We start from the raw sequence: 25,848 nt of genomic DNA, 5'->3' as shown, positions 1-25,848 counted from the left end.
TTTAATGTTATTATTATAAAGTATTATATTAATAAATAAATTTTTTGGGACATAGCCCAAACCTAATAACTAGTTCTCAGATGAATATACGTACTGATGTTTTAGGATTGTAGGTCAAATAAAGACAATGTATTAAAGAGTAAAATGACCTTTATAATAAGTTTCATTTGAGCATTGTACACGATTTGGTTGTCTTTGGTGGAAAATTCAATCTGGTTTGTAGTGGTGATATTGTTATAGGGTATTTGTTGTGTTTGAAGCGTTTTGATTGGCATTTTCATGTATTTGTCTTTCAAGATATTGTAATCTTGACACTTCATTGTATGCCTTTAACTCTATTTTGAGTTTTAATGAAATGAACTAAATTATCAAAAAAAAAAAAAAAATGGTTATGATCAAGACCCGAAAACAAACATTAGCACATAAATCTCCTCATACAATGCATTGTTTTAGAATTCTTCCAGTTGACCAACTCAAAGTTATGGTCCAAAAGAATCCCACTTTGCTGAAAAAAGATAAACTCTTAAGCAACAAGACAATATATTCCACACGAATGAAAAGATAGGAAAACTCAATAATGCAAGCAATTATAGAATATGCTCTTTATGGTAGCCAAATTATGATTAACATGAGGTGCAACTACATGATGAAAGGCAAAAAGATGTAAGACCAAAAAACATCAACTTTTCATTTTATAATAGCAGATCAAAGAAACACCCATCATTGATGGGGAAGTTGCTCTTCTCAAGCACTTGAGATTATCATTGCAAGAAACTAATACAAAAAAACAACTACAAATCTAGTATTTACCATGAAATATGTACAAGCACATTAAACCAAAGTTTCTTACAAAAGGCAAACAAAACCCAGAAATTTTCAATCTCTGAATTTCCATTCAGCGCGACAGAAGAAAAAAGGAGGCTAATCAATGAAATAAATTTCTAGATCTAAAACCCATTCACATCTAGGGATTTCATATCTAACTAGGAGAGCATATTACGAAGGTCGACGTACATATTGTGATTGCAGCGGAAGATGGGATGCTGCAGCTCACATCCTGGGTACTATTCTTTCTTCCTCAGCATCTATTCAAAGCACAAAATTGAAGGGTTTATTTAATTAGCTTGTATGACTTTCAGAAGGCAATCGAACTACTTCACATCTTTTCTTGGGGTGTGGGGTATAAAAATGTACTATGAACCAAAGATATAATCCAGAATAAAGAGCATGAAAAAGAAGTACCAACAAGTTATGCACCTAATGGTCATAGAAGCGGGAGCGTCTTCTTCGGGAACTGCAGAGAATCCAGCAGTTTAGATTTTGGAGGAATTCAACAAAAGATGCAAATAAAATATGCACATCCATTGTTTACTTGTGTTGCACCAATGAACAAGTCAAACCTCTCAAAACATGCATGCGTCAATAAAGAACATATCAGGACTTAATGTAGATCAACTAAAATCACCTCAACCAGGAAGAAACATAAAAATATGGAAAATTTGACGCTTTAACTGACCAAGTTTGTGAGGCCAATATATGGAGTTGACAAAATCTTAAACAACCTCGACGTAATATGTAGAACCCTAACAAGAAACTTACATCTATGTAACTTTATGACTCTATCAAGGCTCAAGAGTAGCTCAACGTCCATCTCTTATAATGCTGATATATTTAATAGCTATCTCTGTATTTTCTTTTAAACTCTTCTACAAACCATTGTTAAGCAATGTGTATGGTCTCTACTTACACATACAAATTTGTGTATGAGGTAGCATTCACATGCATGAGAACTACTTAAGAGATGCAGAAGCAAACATTGAGAAATTGATTTATCATGCATATCACCCTCTCTTGAATGTTACATATGTCCAATTCGATATAGCCAAACATAGAAGAAAGTCAAGCAACTAGCAAGTAGAAACCCTTGAAAATGCATGCAAGTCCTAAAATTTTGGGGATGAGAACAAACTAAGCGAAAGCCACATAAAAAAATTAGAAGTTCCAGCAAGAAGTAATAGGCACTAGATGTACGAACCTCCGGTGACTAAGGTTACTTCTCGCAGGGCCTCTGGAGTTCACAAATTCATCATCAGTCTCATCTCCTCTATAGTCTGGAAATTCTATGGATGTCACAGAGCCATCATCTGAATTCGATGTATCATTGCTGGAGCGACGACTTCCTCTTCTTGTCTCAGTGGTTCTTGACCTCCTCCTATTTCTACTATTGCGGAGATTATCAAATACCTGATACAATATACAGGATGTCCACCAATTTCCTTCATCACCGGGGAAGTCTTCAAACTCATCAGCTGTATCATCGTCACCATATTCAATCACATAATCGCCTAGAACAACTCCACGCGGAACTTCTGAATGAATGGTACTAAGAACATCCACCATTTCTGATGACTGCTGGAAATTCTCCCAGTCAAGCTGACGTGCGGGATCAATCTTTGATGGGCGAGAATTAGGATGTTCTTCTTGCGCATGTTTTTGAAGCTCCAAATATGTACCAACAAATGAACATCGCTCCTCTTCACAATAACGTCTTTTTGAATCCAGATATTCTCGGGCCTTCTCGATTACAACCCAACCATTCACTTCTCCCCTGCATAATGGACAAGTTGGCTTACAGTTGCTTTCAGGAACCACTGACCCTGAGTTCTCACTTGCCACTGCATATGATGTTGAAAGTGAATTTGGCTCTGAAGGTACCCCAAATGCAGTTTTAAAACGTTCTAAGCAGTTTGAATGCAAGTGGTTGGTGTCACAAACGAAAGAACGACACCCTTTTTCATAAGATGAACATTGAAGCAACACACTGTTATGAGGATGATCCAAACATATCGGACAAGTTATGTTATCCCAATTTGTAATCAACTGAACTTCCACTATTTCAGAAGACTTCAACTGTGGTTTAACATCTTCACCTCCACCAGTGCTCCGTTGAGGCCCTCTTTTATAAAAACATTGAAAGGCCATGAACATGCTACGCTGAAAACTTAAACAATATCGCATAAATCTTTCAATTACATGCCACGAATTCAACCAAATCCTTCACAGAATGCTAGTCAACGATTAATTCACGTAACAGTTTGATCTGTGGTGCCTCATCTGCATAAAGCCACACTATCTATCACAAGCTATAAAGAAATTCTGCCACAGGAAAGATAGACAAAAAAAGAAAGAAAAGGTGAACACCATTTAGGCTCCAAAAAGCCAAGTGAACAGCAATGCTAGAAAATACTTGCTTTATTGCACTCTCAACTATGATACGAGACATTACACAAAGAATAACAGCAATGCTAGAAAATGGTCACATTCATCTCTATAGTATTTATTTGAAGCACAATACAGTACCAAGTACATCAAAGTCCACTTAATACTTGCTCGATTGCACTCGTCAACTAAGGCCTTATATTCACTTCAACTACAGGATATTAGAAAGAGGACGTAATGGATTCTGGATGCTGATGCAAATGGCTACTTACCAAATTTAATACGATGGTGAAACTTGTCTGCTAAATAGTTACAACTACAAAAACTTAATATGATTTGGCCATTTCGGATTTCACAATGACACCCCTTACATCATAGAACCTTTGCAAAGTTGATATGTTGCACTAAAACTAACCATTGGTGTGTACTTCGCTCAAACAATCACAAAGAGAAGCAATAATCGTGCAAATAACTACTTTTCCAAACGTAACCTGAGGATAAAACCCGTTTGCTACTACACAACAACTATAACAACCCATTATAGCTCCCACCAACAGCAGAAGTCGGGAGAAAGGTTCAGATGTATGCAGCCTTACGCACTTACCCCCTAACTACGTAAACCATCAGTACCCTTTGTTTGCTAAGGGTGCAGTCAAATTTCAACAGGCAGATTTTCATTTCACTTCCACATATCACTGTTCACAATCAATTGTTGCAAAAGACACCAATTTCCCTTGGCCCTTCCAACGTCTACAAAGAAGTGGGTCCATGAATAATAAATAGTTATCATTATAGAATCCTGAAGTAGTGTGATATCAACTAAACAAAAACCTTAAAGAAAACATAACTGGACAAAGATGATAGACATTCACACATACTCAATAAGTTTGCAATCTTGCAGGACAAAAACATAGTATAATCACCCCCCCCCCAAAAAAAAAAAGAAAATTCAATATATATGAAACACAGCGATCTAAATTCCATACTTCTTTCAATTCCCAAAAAATATTCCCATTAATCAATCAGCAAAAATGCAAAATTCTTCAGTTCTATTAATTTTAATTCTATTGAGCATAATCCAAATTCCAAACACAAAACAGACAAATACTGACACAAATGACTAAAGTAGATCATCAAATTGAACACAAAAAAAAAAACCCACAAATCAATTCTATCATAAAAAAGTCCAATAACTATCACATACCAATAAAACTAATAACAAGAAAATAAAATTTCAAACCCAGAAAAGTAAAGCAATTAAAATTGAGTAAAAATGCATAACTGAAGAATTTAACAACCAGAATCAAATGGGCAGATTGTAAAAAAAAAAGGTAAAAAGAAAAAGAAATGAAAATTGAAAAGATGAAACCTTTATTGAAGCATGAAGAAGACATCAGGGTTTTTGGCAGTTGTGTAGATTGAAGAAGTCAGCTCTGCTGTTTTAAGAGTAGTAGGTAAACTCTCTTTTCTCTCTCATCTGCTTTTTATCTCTCTTAAATTCTTTTACTCTCTTTTAAGGAATGGTGAGGAGAAATGAAAGGATGTAGCCAAACAGGCCTTAGGAAAAAAAAGGAAATAAAAAGGGTTGGTAATGGTTTATTACTAAAATGACCTTCTACTACACTATTAGTTTGACACGTGTGGATTTTAACATTACTATTGGTTATTTTGGGTGATGGATGGGTGAATTTTTCTTTGGAATCTTTTTTGGGATTTTCAACTTTGTTCGATCTCCTTAGAATTTGAAAATTTCAGCATTGGGTTGTTATCCAAAAAAAATCAGCATTGGGTTAGTATCCCAAAAAAAAAAAATTGAGTTAGCTAATTAATCCATTGGGATACAAAAATTATTAAAAGAGACGGGTCTAATCTATACTAATATATTAAAAGACGTTCATAAAAAGTTTGTGTGCTACGTGGCACTCTCCTCTAGGCTCTAATTCAATACTTCAAGTCAAACCCTCACTTTAAAAAATAATAATGTGTAATTACAAGGAATCGATCACGCGAACTTTGAAATGAAAAGTGAAAGCTTAACTATTAATCCAACATAACACTGTTGTTTAGTATTTCAAAATAAAATATCATAAGGTCTTATTAATATATCTCATTAAAAGATCACAAGTAGTTAGATAGCTAACATTTTTATGATAACAACAAGACTATTATAGACATAAACTCTTAACTTCAATTCCATGTAGAAAGTTAAGTTATTGCTTTCATCCCCAAATTTTAAAGGGATTATTTTTCAAAAATCATACAATTACTTATCATGTCAATACGTCAATTTGTCCTAACTTGAAAAAAAAAGTTACGAAAAGTAACAACTCGGAGCATCTCCCCGGACACTCACTAGTTTTAATGTAAAAGTAGACTTTAGTCACTAAATGAATTAAACTATCGACCAAAAGAAATTAACGTAGTCACTATCGGGCTAATTTTCTTTTTAATATTGGGCTTACCATTGCCTAATCTATACAAATATATTAAAAGGCGTGCGAAAACAAGAAACTGTGCCACGTGGGGCTCTCCCTAGGGAGTTTTTAGTTCATGTAATCAATAAAAAAAAGATTAAGAAATTGCATAGTATAGGTTTTGATCCTAAGACCTCAAGTACGTATACTAAAGTTTTAACCACTAGGCTAAGTTGTATTTAGTGTTATTATCATAAAGTATTATATTAATAAATGAAAGTTTTTTATTACTGGGGGCATAGTCCGGGCCTAATAACTAGTTTTAATTTAAAAGTAGGCGATCTCTTACAAGCGTTCATAATCAAGGAACGGTGTCACGTGATGCTCTCCCTAATGATAGTATAGTCGTTGATCCCGTGACATCATGTTCAAATACTAAAGTCTTAATCACTAGATCAGCTGGTATTTAGTGTTATCGTTTTAATGTCTCAATGTTAATAAATGCAATTTTCCTTATCTGGGGCATAGCCCGAACCTAATAACTATTAATCTATATCTATACAAATATATTAAAAGACGTGCATAAACAAGAAACTGTGCCACATGGCGCTCTCCTTAGGGAGATTTAGTTCATGTAATCCATGTCAATAAAAAAATTTAGAATTGCATAGTATAAGGTTTGATCCCAATACCTTAAGTACATATACTATAGTCTTAACCACTAGGCTAAGTTGTATTTAGTGTTATTATCATAAAGTATTATATTAATAAATGAAATTTTTTCTTACTCGGGGCGTAGCCCGGGCCTAATAACTAGTTAATATATTAAAAGGCGTGCGCAAACGAGGAACGGTGCCACGTGGCGCTCTCCCTAGGGAGTTTTAGTTCATGTAATCCATGTACAATAAAAAAAAATTAGAAATTGCATAGTATAGGTTTTGATCCCATGACCTCAAGTTCATGTACTAAAGTTTTAACCACTAGACCAAGTTGTATTTAGTGTTATCATATCAAAATACAATATTAATAAATGAAAATTTTTCTTACCCGGAGCATAGCTCGGGCCTAATAACTAGTTAATATATTAAAAGACGTTCCTAAACAAGGAACGGTACCACCGGCGCTCTCCCTTAGGGTGTTTTCCTCCGTGTAATTTACATACGATAAAAAAAAATTGGAAAATGCATTGTAGAAGATTTGATCCCATGACTTCAAATTTATGTACTAACGTCAGCACCACTAAACCAAGTCATATTTGGTGTTATTATTTCAAAGTAAATATCAATAAATAAAAAATATAATTACTTAGAGCGTAGCCCTATCCTAGAAGCTACTTAAAAATGAAAACAAGCTACAATACAAATAAATATTATTTGTATAATCTTGTAAAGATAGATATCATCATATAGTTTCCCTACTAAGATTAGGGTTGTATTCGTGTGATATATATATGAATATTAAAAAAAAAATTGAATTTCTTTTTTAATATTTAAATTTTCTTTAATATTAATAGAATTATTCGAATAGAATATTCTAATATTATAAAGAGAAATACATATATACAATATCGATTTTGACATTCAAGTAAGAAAAGTTAAATATATAAGAAATTTTTGTGTTGGATTGGCACTACATAAAAAATCTACAGGAATAGAAAAGGAAAAAAAAGTTCTATCAAACTAGAACCGCATTCTCTTTGTTTTTTATTTCATTAATTGAACTTCGTTTGATTAAGTCGAAATTCTTTAAAAACCTCTGCCCTCTTTAAAATATCATAGACAGTTTCTGTAGGTTGAGCACCTTTTTCAATAAAATCTAAAATGGCAGGAACATTTAAATAAGTTTGATTTTTTATCGGATCATAAAAACCCACTTTCTGCAAATCTCTTCCCTCTCTTCGGGACCGAACATCAATTGCAACGATTCGATAGACGGCTCATTGGGATAGATTCGATCAACAATACCCCCCCTGGAAACGTATAGGAGGTTTTATCCTCGTACGGATCATGAAAAATGATTCAAAGTTAGGTATATCTAAATTATACTGACCAATCAAATAAGTCCATAAAATCTAAAAATGAGGTAGACTAAGAATTAAGTTCTTTTCATTTCTTTATTTCCTAAAAAAAAATCATTTGTATACTCATAACTCAAGTTGAATAACTCTCAAATAGCTCAAAAGAAAATCCTTTGGCATTTCATTTATTGAGCGGTCTCAAATACCCTTTTGTCTCATTTAGAATCGATTTTCTGATTTGATCCAAATCCAATTGTTGCGACAATTAACAATTAAAAGGGTATTTCCTTGTTCCGGAAATCTTTATCTTTTTTTTTTGAATCATTGGGTTTAGACATTACTTCGTTGATTTTTAATCCTTTCAAAAATGGCAGCAACATGCCTTTTTTGTTATTTCTTTTTATCAAAGAATAGAATCATACGAACGTCGGATTCCCGACGATATATAGAATTTTCATTTTATCGAAAAGGTTTTATCAATTCCAACAAATGATTTTCCTTTGGGATTTGAAACTTGTTTTATTTTGATCCTTTCGATTTCTCTATCAAAGATATACTTACGAAGTTGTTCCAACTTATTAATTGACACTAACCCTAGACCCTTCTCCCTTGAGAAATAGCTCAATACTTTTTGCTCGAGCTCCATCCCGTACTATTTCCATTACACCTCTCCAAACCAAACGAAATGCGGGTTCGAGTGGATTTCTTTATATATATATATATATATATATATATATATATATATATATGAATGTAGAATTAGACAATTCTACATGGTATCACAACCTCCTTATTTTTTCCTCGGACATATCTTGCACGCCTCATCCCTCACCACGTCTGATGCTGCTGATCCTTCAATCTACGATGAGCCCCAACCTCCTCCTTCCGTCTACGATGAGCCCCACCCTACTCCACCACCTTCCTTTTACCCAACATTTGCTGTAAGTAATATAAAAAACGTTATTCCCCTAATTCTTGATCAAGAGGACAACCATTATGCAACATGGGTTGAATTCTTTCGGATACATGTATGTGCCTACAATGTCCGGGATCATAGTAATGCTCCTGCCCCTCGCCATTCTACCATTGATGAACCTACATGGCTTCGGCTTGATGCTATTGTCGACCAATGGATCTATGGTACCATCTCCAAAGATCTCTCTCAAATCATCATGAAATCCGACGCTACCGCTCATGAACTTTGGCCAGGTCTAGAAGAAATTTTCTATGACAATAAACATACTCTTGCGGTGTATCTGGAGGAGCAATTTAATAACACTAGGTTGGATCAGTTTAGTAATATCTCAGAATACTGCCAGCAATTGAAATTACTTGCGAATCAACTAGCCAATGTGGATAACTCGATCTCGAAAAATAAGATGGTTCTTCAATTAGTTGATGGCTTACCTAAGGGTGAATATGACAGCCTAGCCACCATGATACAACAGGCAAATCCCCTCCCTACCTTCAACCATGCCCGATCTCAACTTCTCCTTGAAGAAACTCGGCGCACGAAACAAGAGGAACACATAGATACAACCCTTGTTACCGCCTCTTCCACCACCACTGCTCCACCAGGACAACCACCGGCAACCCATCCTCGCGGTGGCGGCAATCACTAAGGTGGCAGGTAAGGTAGTAGGGGTCGTGGGAATTGACGTGAGGGAAAATGTGGAGGACGTGGTGGGCTTCACTCCAATCATGCATCCTCCTTTACTCCTACAAACCAGCGGTAACAACTCACTAGACCTGCCCAAGCCCAGTGGTTTCTAACCCAGTAGTAGCCTCAATGGGCCCATGTTCAGCAACAGTGGACTGTACAACCGACTGGGCTACTGCACCATGCCAGTATCCTGCCCAATTCACTCCAGGGCCTCGACGTCCTTCCTCTGGTCTTCTTGGTCCAAGCCCGCATGGGCCTTTCCCCCAACAAGCTTTTTCGTCCCAAACATCTGAGTATGGACAACTCATGCAATTGACTGACCTTGGATAGGCTTTCGACATTATGACTTTGTAGCAGCCCGATGACTAGTGGTATATGGATATCGGTGCATCCTCTCATCTCACCAAAAATTCAGGTACACTTCCCAACTTGTTTGATAGGAGTAATTCTCAATTTATATTGGTTGGTTATGTACTTATGTTTCACGTATTCCAGTTAAAGGCATTGGCACTACCAATATACCACCTCCCCATCCACCCTTCACCCTTGAAAATGTTCTTTATACTCCTAATATTATCACTAACTTCTTCTCTGTCCAAAAATTTGCTAGTGATAATCATGTCTCCATTAAGTTTGACCCTTTTGGTTTTTTTTTGTGAAGGACCATCATATGGGGAATATTCTTACGAGATGGAATGGCGTTGGGGACCTCTATCCTTTCTCCTCCTCTCCACCTTCCGTTGTTCATCCTGATGTTACTTTCTCCGTTGTCTCTCCATCCACATGGCACAATCGCTTTGGTCATCCCGTTGATCCGGTTTTTAGCTTACTTAGGTCTCAAAGTTATATTTCTTGTAATAAACAGTTGGATTATGCTTCATGTCTGTCTTGTCCTTTAGGAAAGCAAGTCAGACCTCCTTTTAATAAATTATTAAATAATATTATTGATGCTTTTGATATTGTTCATGCTGAATTATGAACTTTTCCTGTTAAGAGCAATTATGAACATCGCTATTATGTGTGCTTGCTTAATGACTATACACACTTGGGTTTTTCCTCTTCAACATAAATCACAAGTCTTCTCCTTATCGAAATTTCGAAATTATGTCCACACCCAATTTGAAAAAGAAATTAAGGCTTTCCAATGTGATAACGGGCGGGAATTTGATATTGTCCCATTCCATGGAATGAGTTTCCGCTTTTCTTGTCCATACACTTCTTCTCAAAATGGTAAAGCTGAACACCCAATTCACACCCTAAAAAACATGTTTCACACTCTTCTTATTCATGCAAACCTTCCCGTCTCCTTTTTGGTTCATGCTTTAGATATGGCCACTTACTTACTCCATATCTTGCCTACTCAAACTCTCCACATCATACTCCTACCGAAGCTCTTTTCCACTAAATCCCTTCCTATGACCATCTTCGAGTCTCTATTGCTGATGCTATTCCAATCTAACCTCCTTTGCTCCTCACAAACTCTCCCCTCTCGCTCTATTCCTTGCGTTTTCTTGGGTTTTTCGGCTAGTCACCGAGGGTATAGATGTTATGACCTCTCTTCCAACACAATCATTATCTCTCGTCATGTCTACACCCTTATCCTTGTTCCATAGACCCCCACCCTAACTGTATTTTATACACCAAATCTTGAGATGTTTGGTGTCCATTGAAAAAGACTATAATACCTTATACTTACATAGTAATTAAATCACATGAATTTTAAAAAAAGATGTACAAATTATTTGATCAATAAATCCACTACATATGCACGTGATTATGTAATGTTTCTAAATAGAAGAGATGTCAAGTTTTTCTTTATTGGAATTATATGAACAATTTTTCTTACTTTTTATTTGAGTTTGTTAGATAAAATAATACAATCTTGCTTTAAATCTACATTCGCACACATCACGTGTATATAAGACTCGTCTCCCCTAAACAAATGTAATTTTTTTCTATGCTTAAATGATGCATCCATGAGTACATTATATGATACTTCCTACTAGTAGGTTGTTGATAAATCTTTTTTTTCAACCGGTTATAAAGACTAGCCTTAAAAGTAAAATTATTATACACAAATTTATAGAATATATTTTTTCATATATATTCTATATAACTATGATCAATTTTTTTTATAAAATAAAGCATCTGAAGTATTAAGTTCAGGATAATGTGACTAAAACACATAAAGAACTTCATAATATATTGGTTATCTAAGATGAGAGGCCATATGTTACACGCCAATTTGCACATTCTCTTACGACCCCGCTCAAAAGTGTGATTGAGTTTCACTAATTTGTAATATAGTCTATTTTAATTTGACTTAGCTTAGGAATTTTGTGTAAAAACACAAATAGTCTTTAACTATCATATATACATAGGATCATAAATTAAATATGACAAACACATCACTCGCTTTAAGCACAGAATAGAGTAATAAGGAAATTAGCTACAAGTTTCATATTGTTAGAAGCAATCATTTTAATAATGTTTAGGATTTCATTGATGAATTCATAAACTTGTAACTTAGATATTCTAGAATCAATTGATGGTTATAATTCATAGTAGATTCATTTGTGAAACTGATAAGATACAACTTCACTTTTCAACTTCATATATATATATGATAGAGTATAAATCTATTCCTGGGGCCCCAACCATCAGCTTAAGCTTTTGGTTGAGTTGGTCCTTTGACATGGTATCAAGAGCCAGTGTGACATAAAGGTCACGGGTTCGAATCTCATCACCCCCTCCATTGCTAAGTGGAATATTTAACGCCGGGTTTGAGGGAGACCTGTGCTGCATCCACACTTCAAGCCCAAAGGGCTCTTGCGTGAGGGGGCGTGATAGAGTATAAATCTATTCCTGGGGCCCCAACCATCAACTTAAGCTTTTGGTTGAGTTGGTCCTTTGACAATATATACATACAGCAATAGTAGTTTATCGAAAATATATATTTGATTTTACAAATGATTATTTGATAATTAAATCTGATCTCTTCATAGTAACCCTACACTATTTCTTTATGTTTTTTTTATTAAGAAAGACAATTAGTTCGAAAACTAACCTCTGTTAGGCTACTAGCCTGCAGGGCAGGCCACCTCAAATGTTGGGTACAATGCTAAACAACCTAGACGTAAATGCTACAACATATTGTTGGGATGAGGATTTGACCATGGACAAAGCCCTGAAATTCGGGGTAGTACTTCACTGAGCTACCACCTCTCCCTCCCCACATTGTTTCTTTAGTTTTCCTGTTTTTGACTATGCGCGTTTGCCAATTCATTGAAAAGAACCAACAAAACCCCACATGATTATGTTTGACCTTATATATTACGAAAAATTTAGAAGTTTTTTTTCCAAATGTGAATAGTGTCAAGATTCCAAGTGAGGAAATTAAAAAAACATAGACGGAGTATTAATTTCCGATCAATTATTATTCTCCCTCCATTCCTTATTGATGTTCCTAGTTGGAATCTTTTACTATTTTGAATAGTATATAATCTTCTAAAATTTTCTCAATATATAAGAAAAAAAACATAGTCATATGAAACTCTTCTTTGATTCGTATCAAGTAGTACTTTGATAATATTAAGTTTTTTTAAAATTTTACAAAAATGTGATCACAGATATTTATAGTTAAACATGCTTCTTACAATATTTTTATCTTAATTATTAAAATTTAGAAACTTTATATCAAATAAATATATTAATTTTATAGTAAAGTGTTTATTTATGAATGTCATGAGTCGCTAATTTAGTTTCCTTTTATTTCTAGATAAATTGATCATCTCCTCGATAAAAAACAAAACCATTTAATAAGATTGACTGCTGAAATGTCTTTTATAGAAACTTTTCGATCCCGCTTACAACCCCTGCTGGATAATTTGCCATTATAAATGTGCAATAAAATAATAGGAGATAGTGAGATTTAGAAAGAGTGAAAGTGAAGATGATGATTCAACCGCCAAAATATATTTATGGCCTTTGAGTTTGTTTGGAGCAATTGAAGACTTACTCAACAAACGATATCCTTTAATAAGAAAATTCAATAAAAAGAAAAAAAAACAAAGAAGGCATACAACTAACATGCAAAAAGAATATGTTCCATTGAACTTTTTGGTCAAACCATATCCAAATTGTAATAGAAAACAATATGGTTGATGTCTCTCCCTCTCTGGGTAGGTTTTCACTATTTATTTTCAATTTTCAGTTTGCAGATTTTAAAAGTTATATAACGGCTAATGCTATGTTATAATAAATTTGAAATTAATCATATATACTAATTTTGCTAATTTTAGAACTAACAATGAAAAAATTAAAATCTATTCTTGTGGTTTTCGTACTATCTTTTTAGGCTTAAAAAAAGTTAGGCGTAAAAGAAAAAACAAATAAGTCCTCAAATATTGAATTAACTTTCAAGTATAAACAGTGAAACAAAACTGAGATATTAGAATTACAACATAGAATAACATCAACCAGGTGATGATTACAGAAGAAAAATTGGGATGTTATCCTATAGAAATTACACTGTATGTCATTTCAGTAGTAGTATGGTGTCTTACACCTCGTATAAACTGACTTCCAAAAATAACCCTCAAAGGCCAAAGCCCCAAGGGGAATACTCTCATTTTCTATGCGCACTTAACTCGCCTAAAACCTACAAACTACTATTTGGACAAAGTGATATACTAATAATGTACAGCCAAGAAAATTGTTTGTATTATATTTAGTCTTCCATCACTTGAGTCACAACACCTACAGCTATTGTTCTTCCTGATGAACGCAGGAAGATCCGTCCAAGAGCTTTACAACTGGAAAAATCCTCAACGCAAACCGCTTGTTGTAGAGCTACCTGAAATGTCAAAAATAGAAGAGAAAAAAAATAAAGAAACGAAAGGCCCGAAGAATGAAGAGATTGCAGATTCGATAGAGAAGAGACAGTACTCATGAAGTAACTCAAAACAAAAACAAATTTGTATCAGCTAAATCTCACCTCTATAACAGCACTCTGCTTTGCTACAAGACAGCGGGGTGCCTTCTTTGTCTCCTTCCCTGTTTTGGTGTCGAGCAACGACACTATTTTTAAAACTCGAGCTACTTCTTTCGCGTGGTGGATGTGGAATTCCAACTGCATTTAATAGAATATTGTAAGTCACCATCACATTTTCGGCATGCGATAATTACACAATCTACAGTGGATTCTCACCTGAGAACCTATCAAAATCGGGACTTTTACATCCAAGACAAGAATCTTCAACTCCAAGTGAGATGCAACCCTAACAGGAAAATCTGGATGGCACAGTACACCCCCTGCTATCACGTGACTAACGTCGATGCCCTGTAGAACAACAGCAACATTTTCTCCCGCTCTTGCGATGGCACAAGGTTGCGAGTTGCACTCAATGGAACGTACTGTCGCCATATCTCCCAAGGGCATAACTAGAACCTGCATTCCAAAATCAAGAATTATGAACAAGTAGAAATAAATAATAATGATCACAAGGTGTAAAGGGGAAATCTAACTTCCAAATGACCCACACATTCTAGCATCATGTTAAGCATGCATTGATGACAGGAAGGGATAATAATAAAGTACAGCATAATTAGACTAGATGGGAGAGAAAACAACTGTTAGCTCAGATTAGTGAGAGTAATTTTGTATTATAGAGTAATCCATTAGTGTTAGTTGTATCTGGGAGAGAACAAAGCCTCTCAAAAGCGTGAATATCATCTATGTTTTCAGTGGTTCTCATAGTACCAATCAAATTCATCTTCATCTTCCTTTTTTAAAAATCTTCCTCTTTTATCTGCCCAAAATTCTTGTTCATTACCCCTTAGTTTTTTAATTTTAGATAAGCACTGTGGTAGCATTCCAACCAGAATACACTCCTAATCAAAATGCATGTCTTATTAAATATAAATCTAAAGATAAAGAGGAGAGATGGATTTCTCCCAGAGCTTAGCCTGAAGCTCAAAGATGTAAAAAAAGCTAAAGCAAACAAGGTCAAACATGAATTTTAACAACAGAGAATATAAGCTATTATGTGTTCCATGAGAAACCACAAACATGTTGAAGTATCAATGTCAAACAAATTATCTTGGAAGCAAGTGTCTAGAAACCTGTGGCACTTAACAACAAGTTCGACATCAATCAGATAGGTTAACAAGAGGACTGAAAAGAGTGAGATTTGTGACACACTTCTCTCGTGTAACATAGCACCATCCTTGCCTACTCTTCAGCCATTTTAGCACGAGCAATTAACTGATATATGATACAGCTGGTGAAGGTGTTCAAAATGAAAACAGAATGTTCTCAGATCACATAGTGATACATACCTTACATCCACTTCGAAGGGCTCCAGCCTCCAACTTACCACACGCTGAAACCTGCGCCATTGTATGCGTCTTCACGACATCACAAATGGGCATGAGCAGAGGCTTCTCATAGTCTCTCCTAGGAGGACGGAGCAAATCTACTGAATCCAAAAGATGAGGTCCCTTGTACCTGTACCAAAAATTAGAAATCATAAACAATCAGGAGAAGCAAAGAAGTTGCAGACAAATTTAATCCCATGAAAATCTCTAGTTTATGGATTTTATAATACTTTTAAGGGCTTCAGGCAATGCTGGTACTCAATTTCAAAGGTAGCCTAAGACATGTCTTATTTAGTGACCTTAAATGGGAAGTAGGTATAGTCCTAATTATTTGTTTTAAGTTTCTTTGAATCAATATTTTAGGGGAATGTAGATGTTGAACAAGATGTGATTCACATGATTATGTCTGAGGGGCTCAATGAGAGAGCAGCATTTGAAAATTGTGCGACCATAGAGTACCTCTAAGGTTACATGGAAAATTCTAAAGCACAATTGTTAGACTAACGTCATTATATGGGTCAACATGTTTGGTATTTAGTAATGATCATATTAAGAAGTGTAGCACAGAAGCTTATGTAAGATGGACGTGTGGAAACTTCTCAAGGTATATAATTCAAAATGAAGATTTTATATGAAGGCGGTGATAAGGGAGAACCAACCTTGCGGTTGGAGCAGCAATTGGAAATTGTGCATCCATATAAGACCTCTAAGGTTAACATATAATCTTAAAGGATAGGTTCATAAAATAATGTCATTATATGGGTCGAAAAGTTCTGCATTCAATAAAGATCACATTAAGAATTGTAGCACAGATGCTTATGTGAGATGGAAGTATGGGAACACCTCAAGGGATATAATTCAAAATAAAGATCTTCAAATGAAGGTTGCATGATGAGAATGAGGGAAACCAGCTTTGTGGGTTTGGGCACATGCAACGTCGGCCAGAAGATTCTCTATTAAGGGAAGTAAAGAGTTGAAATTATGGGGATTCCGAAAGAAAAGGGACCAAAGATGAATTCGATGGAGGGAGTTAAAGGTGATATGATGACAGGAACATATCACACTAAACAGAAATAAGTGGAGGTCAAGGATATATTTGGACGACCACACGAGATAATTTCTTGGTTCTGGAGTTGAACCCATCTTTTGGGATTAAACCCTGTTGTTGCTATGCCGATAGACATAGTGATAAATGCATTAAACATCTTAAAGGAGTAAGATATAAAAATCAATACATCAACTAAATAAAACTCCCTCTTCAAATATTCAAACAAGCAATAGATGGACAACGAACAAACCAGTGCATGTTGAAGGAAAATTATCCTCTCAATATCTAGCATTCAACCCCAATTTTCCGTTCCACAACTCAGGATTAGATGCAACACATTATCAATAAAGTTCTTTTCCGGAAGAACAAGCCAGGTACATTAATAATGTTTCAGATGGTCTGGCATCAGTCCATCCAGAATGTACGTAGATTTATGGAGAAAATGGGAGTGACACTTATGTAGCTGATAGCATAGACCGAGGCTTAAAAACCAGCCTTTTTTTAAGTTAAAAAAACAGCCTATTCCAAGCGACCAAGCTTATGAAGCTGGCTTACTAACTCATTTTCTACAAGTTCCTATCAATATTCTCCTTTTCCTATCCTATTATTTCCGACACAGGCCCAATACTAGTTTCCATCAACCAGTATTTCTCCCAATTCTAACCCATGACAATATATATTGCCTTCACGGCCCGTTTGGTTAGTGCTTATAAATAGTGGTAATGGTAATGAAATTTAGTGTAAATTTGTAAAGATTTTCACATGTCCATAACCATTGGAATGAAACTTTATCACAAAACATGGGTTTTCCTTTATAAATTTTCATTACCACCTTCCCAAGTGGTAATGGATAGTAATGATATTTTAGGAAGAAAATGGATATCTTGTGATTAAGTAGCATTACCATTGGTAATGACATTAGATTTCTAGTACAAATTTACACTATAATGCATTACCATTCCCACCATTTATAACCTCTTACCAAACGGGCCGTCAAGGTAATGGATTTTAAGGCTCTAGGTTAAGGAAGGGAATAGAGGATGCAAACCTTTAGCTAGTTACAGAGTAGTGGAAATGGGAAGCCAAAGAGTTGCTTTCGGGTTGTGAGTAATGGGAGGTGGGATGATCTCCTTTCCCCTTTTGTTTTTACTTTGATAGCTGACTTTAACAGTGTTTTTGCTGAAGGAGGCCTCAGGTTCTGTTAAGGATCTTCAGGTAAGGGAAGTGTTGTGGAATTGTGTCGAGATTCGGTTGGAAGTATAAGGCAGAAATCTTTGATCCTAATCGTTTTCATCTTTGATAACATGGCCAAAACTTTGAAAGTGCTCATTGCAGGTTCTTAAGGTTGTCTAAATATTGAAAATCAACTTGTGTAAATGGGGTGTCTCAAAGGTCAATCTCCAGTCATTTTCCCTAGACAAGTTTGCCTCTCTTGCTATGTGACAGTCCGAAGTCTCTCTTACTTAAGTTGGCATTCCTTTCAGGGGTAACCTTCAGACCATTCCTTTCTGAGACCCAGTGGTTGCCCAAGCAGCTTCCAAAGAAGCTTGACAAGTAGAAACCATATTTTTACCGAGGGGGTAGTATCATCCTTATTTACTTGTTAATCTAGCACCATGCATATTTTCTCTCACATTTTAAAGTTCCCCAATTTATTGTCAAAGAGATTATGAAAGGACTTTTATAGATTAAGAATGGTAGACAAAAGGGGGGAACATCTCGCTAGTTGGACACATCTATAGCCCTAAAGAGAACAGCAGATTGTTCCCTAAGTTGGTTAAATCCATGAAAATGCACTTAGCAAGGAATTTACACAAGTTTCCACTGTCACCAAAGGAATTTACATTAATATTTTTGCCCAAAGGAAAATGAAAGGCTTTGCAGGACCAGAGGGGCGTATTAAATTATTGAACTCACCAGGAATTCAGACGTACATCAGAAGCAGCAGCCACCAAGTTTTGATTCTCCATAGCACTCAAAGGAACCCATGAGATGAAAGAATCCTTGAAACCACACTGACGAAGAAAGGAACCAACTTGATTCTTGATCAATTCAAAACGTTCCTTGGAGTATCCCACAACATCCATTTTGTTAATTGCAACTATAATTTGATCCACACCAAAACTCCTGATAAGTTGTGCGTGCTCTCGTGATTGTCCACCAATACTATCCATGCCCGTTTCATACGCACCGAGTGAAGCATCTATAACGAGAACCGCAGCGTCTGCTTGGGTTGCGCCGGATATCATATTAGGGACAAAATCTTTATGTCCAGGTGAGTCTAGCACAACCACATGGTACCTTTTGGTGTCAAAATATGCAACAGCAACTGTCATGGTTATTCCCCGTTCTCTTTCTTCAGCACTCTCATCCAGAGCCCAAGCATAGGCAAATGATCCCTTCCCCTAATTTTACACAATGAATTATGAAAGGGAAGCAAGAAAAAAGAAATTGAACATATGATTTTAGATAGATCCATATCAATGATTTACCTGTTGTTTGGCTTCTTTCTCATACTTATGCATTTGCTTTTGAGATACTTGGCCCAAGAGGTGCAACAATCTTCCTGACAGTGTTGACTTTCCAGAATCAACATGGCCAACCTGCAAAACCAACAATGACATTACATATTGTTTTCCTAAACAACATCACCACAGGAGCTGATATTTAACATCAGATGACTTACAATAGCAAGATTAAGTTGAGCCATTACACCATCTTCTTTGTCAGGTAGCATCCATTTGTCAGGTTTGTACTGAGAAAGAGTTTTTTTAGGAATAACAAATTTGGAGGTTCCATGTTTCTTATTCAAAGATATATTATCCAAGCCACTAGCAAGACTTTCGGATTCTGTTCCATTTGCTAGAGTGCTACTCCCTCCTAAGCTACTATGTTTAAGTTTTGGGTCCCTCGCGGGGGGATTTTCAGATCTTGTAGAGCTTAGTGATCCCCCAGCCATAGCAGTGTTCCTTGAGAAATTTGAAGTTGAGGCATGACTCTGATCTTCTGGGGTAGTTCTTTCTTTAAATGCAATGGAATTGTTATCCTGTCTTGCACTAGACTGTGTCGTTATGGCTGCATTCTGCACATGAAACCCTGGGGGCGCACTTGTAGATCCTGGAATTATATATTTGCACACTAAGACAGCAATGAAAAAGTATGGGAATAACGGAAAGCATATACAAAACATTAAATTTAACAATCTTGCATTAGCTTGATATCCAACTTTTACAATGATATAACTCGATATGCATAGTCGCATACACTCGACCTCGTTCAAAGAAGCGCAAGACCAACAAGCCTTTTACCCATGAAAAGAATTTTACTGGTTACATTGGTTTTCCCCTACTAAATGGTAAGTTGGTAACTACAGATCTCCATGAGGAAATATATATAAAAAAACTTCAATCTGGCACTTGCCTAACTTATCAACTCAGATAGGAAGAAGTTATGTAGCTGAGAAGCACATCTTCGCATGTAGCAAATCTAATGCAGACAAGCGATGAAGGTGGGACGAGGCTAGCACCATCCTTTATTTCTATGTTACTCAAACTCCAGGATATGGATCTAACATGAGAGAAAATTGGAGCGTCCGATTCTTTGAGAGGAAATAATTGAGGATATGGGAACTAATTTTGAAGAATAAGGGAACTTGGACCAAACAAATTTCAACATCTATGTTCCTCAAACTGTTTATATATCTCTAAGTACCCATGTCATATCCTCGACACTCTGAATGGATATGGACACTTCGATATGTTAATTTGGCCAAAATCATGGAAAGTATTTATAAAATAGCAGAGTCGGACTCTTGGACACGTTCCCATGTTTGAAACAAGTACTTGGGTTCAAGTAAAATAGCCCAACATACTAAGAACACAGCATAATCTACCTAAACATGCACAGATGTAGCGTGTCTGATGTTGCAATGGAAAACAAATCAAAATGGGGGAGGGGGGGGGGATTGTAGTTAATCAATTCGGTATGTAATACAAACTTCACCAATTTTCGTCTCCACAAGATAATAGTCAGTCCATGTGCAGCCACTGTACTATGAACTTGATATGTGCAAACCTTTATTTTACAGTTTACATAGAAGAGGATCTGGGAATTCGAGAAGGTCAAGTATATAAAAGAAATATGCGTAAAAAAAGTCCATTTTTTTCAACAAGGGAAACCACGCAATCAAACAAGAAACGGGAAACCCTAGATCTAAAAGTTCCTTTCAGACTAACAACCAACAACGTATTATGATGAGAAAGGGGGTCAGCAGGTCAGATAACCGCTCCTTAGTCCAACTATTAGCACTTGCAAGGTTGAATACCATGTCATATGGATCAGATGCATACATGATACGGTCTCGGAGTATCAAAGGCACCACCCAGAAACAAACAAGTCCAATCATTTGCACTTTCCAAGGTCGTATACCATGTCTAGTAGATAAGATTGACACGTAAGTACATAACACATTCTCCAAGTATTCGAAGCACCACAAGCAACTATAATAAGTTATTACTAATGACAGGGATGTTACCCTGTTCTCATCAGTAACATGAGTCCTCCAGCATCATTTTACAAGGTCAAAGATTATATTTTCTCGTTGATCACAAACCCACTAGACAACTTATAGTCCAATTAACAGCAACTAAATTCTCTTGATCGACTCATAGTAAAGTAAACTATATCCTGGTTCAATCTTCAACAACTGCAAGAGTGGAAAGGCAAATGTTTCGCAATTTCGCTTATAAGTATACAAGACTATTGACAGGGGAGTTAGAACTCAGATACACCTTATTGGTTATGCTCTGAGGTGAAAGAATAAATAAATCAAGATAATCAGTAAACTATCAGAACTAAAATGAGTCAATAACATAGAGATGTTCTAAGTGCTAACCAACAGCTATTTCACCAACTATCTGAAAATATAATTCCAACTAATATTTACAAGAATCGAAATTGAATTCAAAACTTTTGTCAGTCAGCTAGTATTACGATCCACTATAAACAAAACTTAACCCAGTTTCTGATTGGGGGCAAAAAAGGAGATACAGAATGAACAGCGAAAATGGAAAAGGATGCCAAAATGAGGGTAAAGAGAAAGGGACATCAGACAATCACTTGTAAATGAGAAACACTTATATGACAACTCATGTTACTCATCCCTACATGGATTTGCTAGAAAGATGACAGCAGTTACTTAGCAGCATTCAGAAAAGATCCTTAAAATCAATATAACATACCTTTGTTGGTCGAATTTAAGCGAGAGGAGACGACGTCATCTGGAGATGGAGCATCAAACTTGAACTGGACTGATATGAGAATCATGAAAAACAAGAAAATATTCAGCGATAAGCTCTGCAAAATCCACCATTTTGGATGATACTATGATTATGATCAATATAATGCGTGCAAAACAAGGATCTGAAAAATAATCCTAAAAGGACATTCTGGATTTTGAATTTCTAGCAGACCAATTGTTCTGAGGCGAGAGCTACGAGATGCACTCTGTTGCAGGGTTTCTATATCATGGAATCTATTGCCTTCTCCGGTCACATTACAAAAATTCTGTGGTTGAGAGGCTATAGCCATTGTGGGTGTCCGACACGGCACTGATGCAAAGAGTGACTTGGCCAACTGGGATACTGCAGAGTCTTTGCACGTGCCACCAACTGCAGTAAACAGATCTATTCTATAAAAACCACTCCAGCAAAAGAGACCTAAATGTAACTAGAAGGCCACTGGATGCTGACACTGAAAAATACTGCAACCAAGGCTGAAAAGCATGTAGACACTTGAAATTTGAATAGTTAAATCACAATTGATAAGCTAGTCCCCAATCTCTTCTTTAGACAGGTAATTATACAAAGTATAGTCCAAACTCTCAACCGATCTGAGATTACTCCTTTGTAGTTAGCCAAGCTCAGAAGGTCAAGAATATTGACATTGGCTAGGAAGACAACCATCACATAAACAAAAAGGAAGACGACAAGGCCAAGAATCATATCAATTAACACTAAGATTCATGTTTGAAGATCTTGTCTGAAGATATAGATTACATAAACCTAGTCACCCCCCCCCCCCCCAACGAAAAAGAAAAAGAAAAATATAACTTTTCCATCCACTCATCAAGGTTGACCAGGATAAAGTTAATATGTGCAAAGCCATTGTGAATTTGAAACAGATGTTCTAATTTCTTCAGCAAGGACACAATTAATCATCCCCCTGGCGAAGATAAAATCTGAACTCTGAAGAGGCATCCTTGCTTGTAGAACTAAAAGGATAAAATAGAAATGAAGATGCGTTGGCACAAAGTGAAGTTTAAAAACAGCATTACCTGATGTCTTATCAATACTGTTGCCACTTTTGGTTGGAGGATATCGAAGAACACCACATATTTCACAATAGGTCATAGTCTCGTCGTTATCATAGGTGCATATAGAGCACCGCCAAATCCCAGGAACTCCTTTTTGATTCACTACTGCTTCCTCACCTGCAAAATAAAGTTCTTGGTCACACACATGTTGGCAAGACATTGACAAGAGAGGCTTTGCTTCTAATGCACATGAATAAAGCAAAATTGTTAATCAAAATCCTTTTGCACATTGAAAGGACTTAATTGACGAAGGAAAAGATAAGAGAAGAAGGGGAGCTATCAATTATCCCAATATGTCACTTCTCTTATAGTTAGAACCAGTGCAATAAGCCTAAAACACAATGTAGTACTTGTTCTCCACTAAAAAGTCAGCCAAAGAACTACACATCTCTATTTATCCAAAAACTAGGTTCCAACATGCCGCGTCTGATAAGAATTACATGAACAATGTAATGGTATTAATATATATTCTTTTACTCGCCAAAAGAGCTAACTAAAAAAGCATGAGAACAAAACTTACCATGTTGTTCCTGGACAACAGCACCATCCTCCTCATCATCATACTCATAATCTTCATAGTCATCATCGTCATAATCATCGTAATCATATCCATAGTTAGCTTTGCGAGACATGATCCTAATCCAATACAAACCAAAGTAATTCAATTTCACTGTATCTCGACAAAATCGGGCAGCAGAAATTCAACAAAACATGAAAAACCTTAATTGAATAAAGTGAATATCTTACCTAGATAGTTACTTTCTAGTAGTTTGGCATTGTAATTCAAAATTCATTAATGAAAATGTCTAAAATTAATTGACATTGATAAGGTAATTTGAACAAAAACTGACAAATAAATTCCGAAAAATAAGATTGGAAAACCTTCCGAAGCTAAACTATTAAGTTTTTGTACAGATAGATGAAGCAAATTGCAGAACTTGAAGTCGACTGATTGCAGGAAAGAAAAAAAAAAATAAGATTGAAAAACAACAAACATTACCTCCTGCCGGTATGCTTCGTTAGTGAGCGCGGCGTCGGGCGACGACTGATTGAGGGGATCGTTGGCGTCGCGCGACGGGGGATGGGTATGCTGATCAGGTAACGGGTTACATGTGTGTGTGGGTGTTGCTCCTTTTCTTCTTGTCTACTACAAGTATTTTTTTTTCTTTTTATGTATTAAAGTACCCATTTTATAACTATAGGGAATTACCGTGGTTTAATCCGAGAGGTAGAGGTGGACAGGTGGTAGCTCGGTGGAGTACCATTCCAAATTTTAAGGCATTGTTTAGGATTTGAATTCTTGGTATTCGGACCAATTATCTTTCCTAATAAAAAAAATAATGGTTTAATCTGAATTTTTCTTTTTTGACATTGAGTGAAAACAAGACATAGATAATTACAAGGTTAAAGTTCTTCCTATTTTATACATATACAAGAAATCATCCCCCTCCCTTTCCGTATTCTAAAGCTACGTTATGGGCATCTCTTACATGGTTTTTTTTTCTACTTTTATTATCTTTACATATGGGTTTAATCCGAATTGGAAAAACAAATTCTATTTGCAATGGTTTTTTCACCAAATATCCCGGAAAAATCACGAAATTCACCATATACCATCAATGTTTCATATCTTTATCATAACCCCTGAGTTTTCGAAATTGTGCACCATCTACCCTTTCTCTAATGGACATTAAGTTGCCGTTAACTTTATTTACGATATTGCCATTATAAACCCCTAACTCTAAAATCTAATCTAAAAAATAACCCTAAAATCAAAGCTCTAACCCACCCCCTCCCCCTTCCCTCCACCAACCCCGCCCCCTCCCCCTCCCCTTGTAAGCCACAACGGCGACGACTAAAGAATCGGGGGGGGGGGGTGGGGGGGGGGATTTGGTGGATGGGGAAATCGAGGGGGAGGGGGTGGGCTGCTGGGTTAGACGTAGGGGACTACGAGGGGTGGGTTGCGGCCTACGGGAGTGGGGTACGGGTGGGGGAGGCATGTGGTGTGGCTAGCAGGGGGAAGGTGGTGGGTTAGAGTTAGGATTAGGGTAAGGGTTACGGGGTTAGGGATAAGGGATAAGGGGTAAGGGGTTAATAATGGCAAACTTGTAAATAAAGGCAACGATGAGTTAACGGATGTTAGGAAAAGAGCAGATGGTGCACAATTTTGAAAACACAGGGGTATATGTTGAATATCTGAAACATTGAGGGTATATGGTGAATTTCGTGATTTGTTGGGGGTATTTGGTGAAAAAACCGTATTTTCAATTATACTCCCGTAATCGACATATAATTTTAATGGTAAGGACATGAAATAATCCACCCAATAGTATATGAGAATCTAAATAATGTTAAAAGTACGTAAAATTATGTATAAATTGTCGTTATTTGGATCACAATATCATGAGAATTATTCGAAATAAAGTTTTACAATTGTTTTCATCGAGTTCTCTTATTTTGGAATTGATCTACAAGATCATTGATGCTTACTTTCAAAACCAAATATTTCTCTAAATAAGAAACCAAACCATCATTGAGTAATTAATTAATCTCCCATAAACTGGTAATGTTACTTTGATTTGTTCTCTTCTTTTTGAAATTTAACAAATATTTAGATGCACCCAGGTTTGTGTGTTAGTAACCTAAAAATAAAGGGCTGATAAGAGTATACGTAGACCAATCAGAGGCCTCCACGTGTCCTTAAACATGGAGGAAAAAATGACTTTTTTGAAATGG

The 25,848-nt window shown here is 36.1% G+C and overlaps 3 protein-coding genes across 7 annotated transcripts; 1 reads left to right on the top strand and 2 right to left on the bottom strand.

The window, feature by feature from the left end:
* Nucleotides 1-664: 664 nt before the first annotated feature.
* LOC104886668 (hypothetical protein) lies at nt 665-4,750 on the bottom strand. Of its 4 annotated transcripts, none has more exons than XM_010671135.4 (4): nt 4,589-4,750; nt 2,036-3,114; nt 1,243-1,294; nt 665-1,085 (listed from the first exon to the last, which is right to left on the bottom strand). In XM_010671135.4, exons 2-3 carry the CDS (start codon nt 3,016-3,018, stop codon nt 1,258-1,260), a joined length of 1,020 nt encoding a protein of 339 aa, XP_010669437.1. In that variant the 5' UTR covers nt 3,019-3,114; nt 4,589-4,750; the 3' UTR covers nt 665-1,085; nt 1,243-1,257. The 4 variants fall into 4 exon arrangements, with proteins under 4 accessions (XP_010669437.1, XP_010669439.1, XP_010669440.1 ...); XM_010671137.4 differs by having other exon boundaries at nt 1,258-1,294; XM_010671138.3 differs by having other exon boundaries at nt 2,036-2,994; nt 4,589-4,749.
* A 3,673-nt stretch (nt 4,751-8,423) lies between these two features.
* Nucleotides 8,424-9,272, top strand: LOC104886736 (uncharacterized). The gene has a single exon (XM_010671223.1). It carries the CDS (start codon nt 8,424-8,426, stop codon nt 9,270-9,272), a length of 849 nt encoding a protein of 282 aa, XP_010669525.1.
* Nucleotides 9,273-13,694: 4,422 nt separating this feature from the next.
* LOC104886669 (uncharacterized) lies at nt 13,695-24,338 on the bottom strand. 2 transcript variants are annotated; one of them, XM_010671139.4, is made up of 12 exons: nt 24,113-24,338; nt 23,633-23,748; nt 23,074-23,229; nt 22,211-22,408; nt 21,980-22,048; nt 19,426-19,856; nt 19,232-19,342; nt 18,657-19,144; nt 15,653-15,821; nt 14,523-14,762; nt 14,310-14,444; nt 13,695-14,168 (listed from the first exon to the last, which is right to left on the bottom strand). In XM_010671139.4, the coding sequence occupies exons 2-12, from the start codon at nt 23,742-23,744 to the stop codon at nt 14,043-14,045; spliced, it is 2,235 nt and encodes a 744-aa protein (XP_010669441.1). In that variant the 5' UTR covers nt 23,745-23,748; nt 24,113-24,338; the 3' UTR covers nt 13,695-14,042. The 2 variants fall into 2 exon arrangements, with proteins under 2 accessions (XP_010669441.1, XP_010669442.1); XM_010671140.4 differs by lacking the exon at nt 22,211-22,408 and having other exon boundaries at nt 24,113-24,334.
* Nucleotides 24,339-25,848: the final 1,510 nt, after the last annotated feature.

This window comes from Beta vulgaris, chromosome 2 (assembly GCF_026745355.1).
Source record: "Beta vulgaris subsp. vulgaris cultivar EL10 chromosome 2, EL10.2, whole genome shotgun sequence".
NCBI classification, from domain to species: Eukaryota; Viridiplantae; Streptophyta; class Magnoliopsida; order Caryophyllales; family Amaranthaceae; genus Beta; species Beta vulgaris.
Note: the sequence above shows the minus strand (reverse complement) of the source record. Positions and strands in the feature narration are given on the sequence as shown.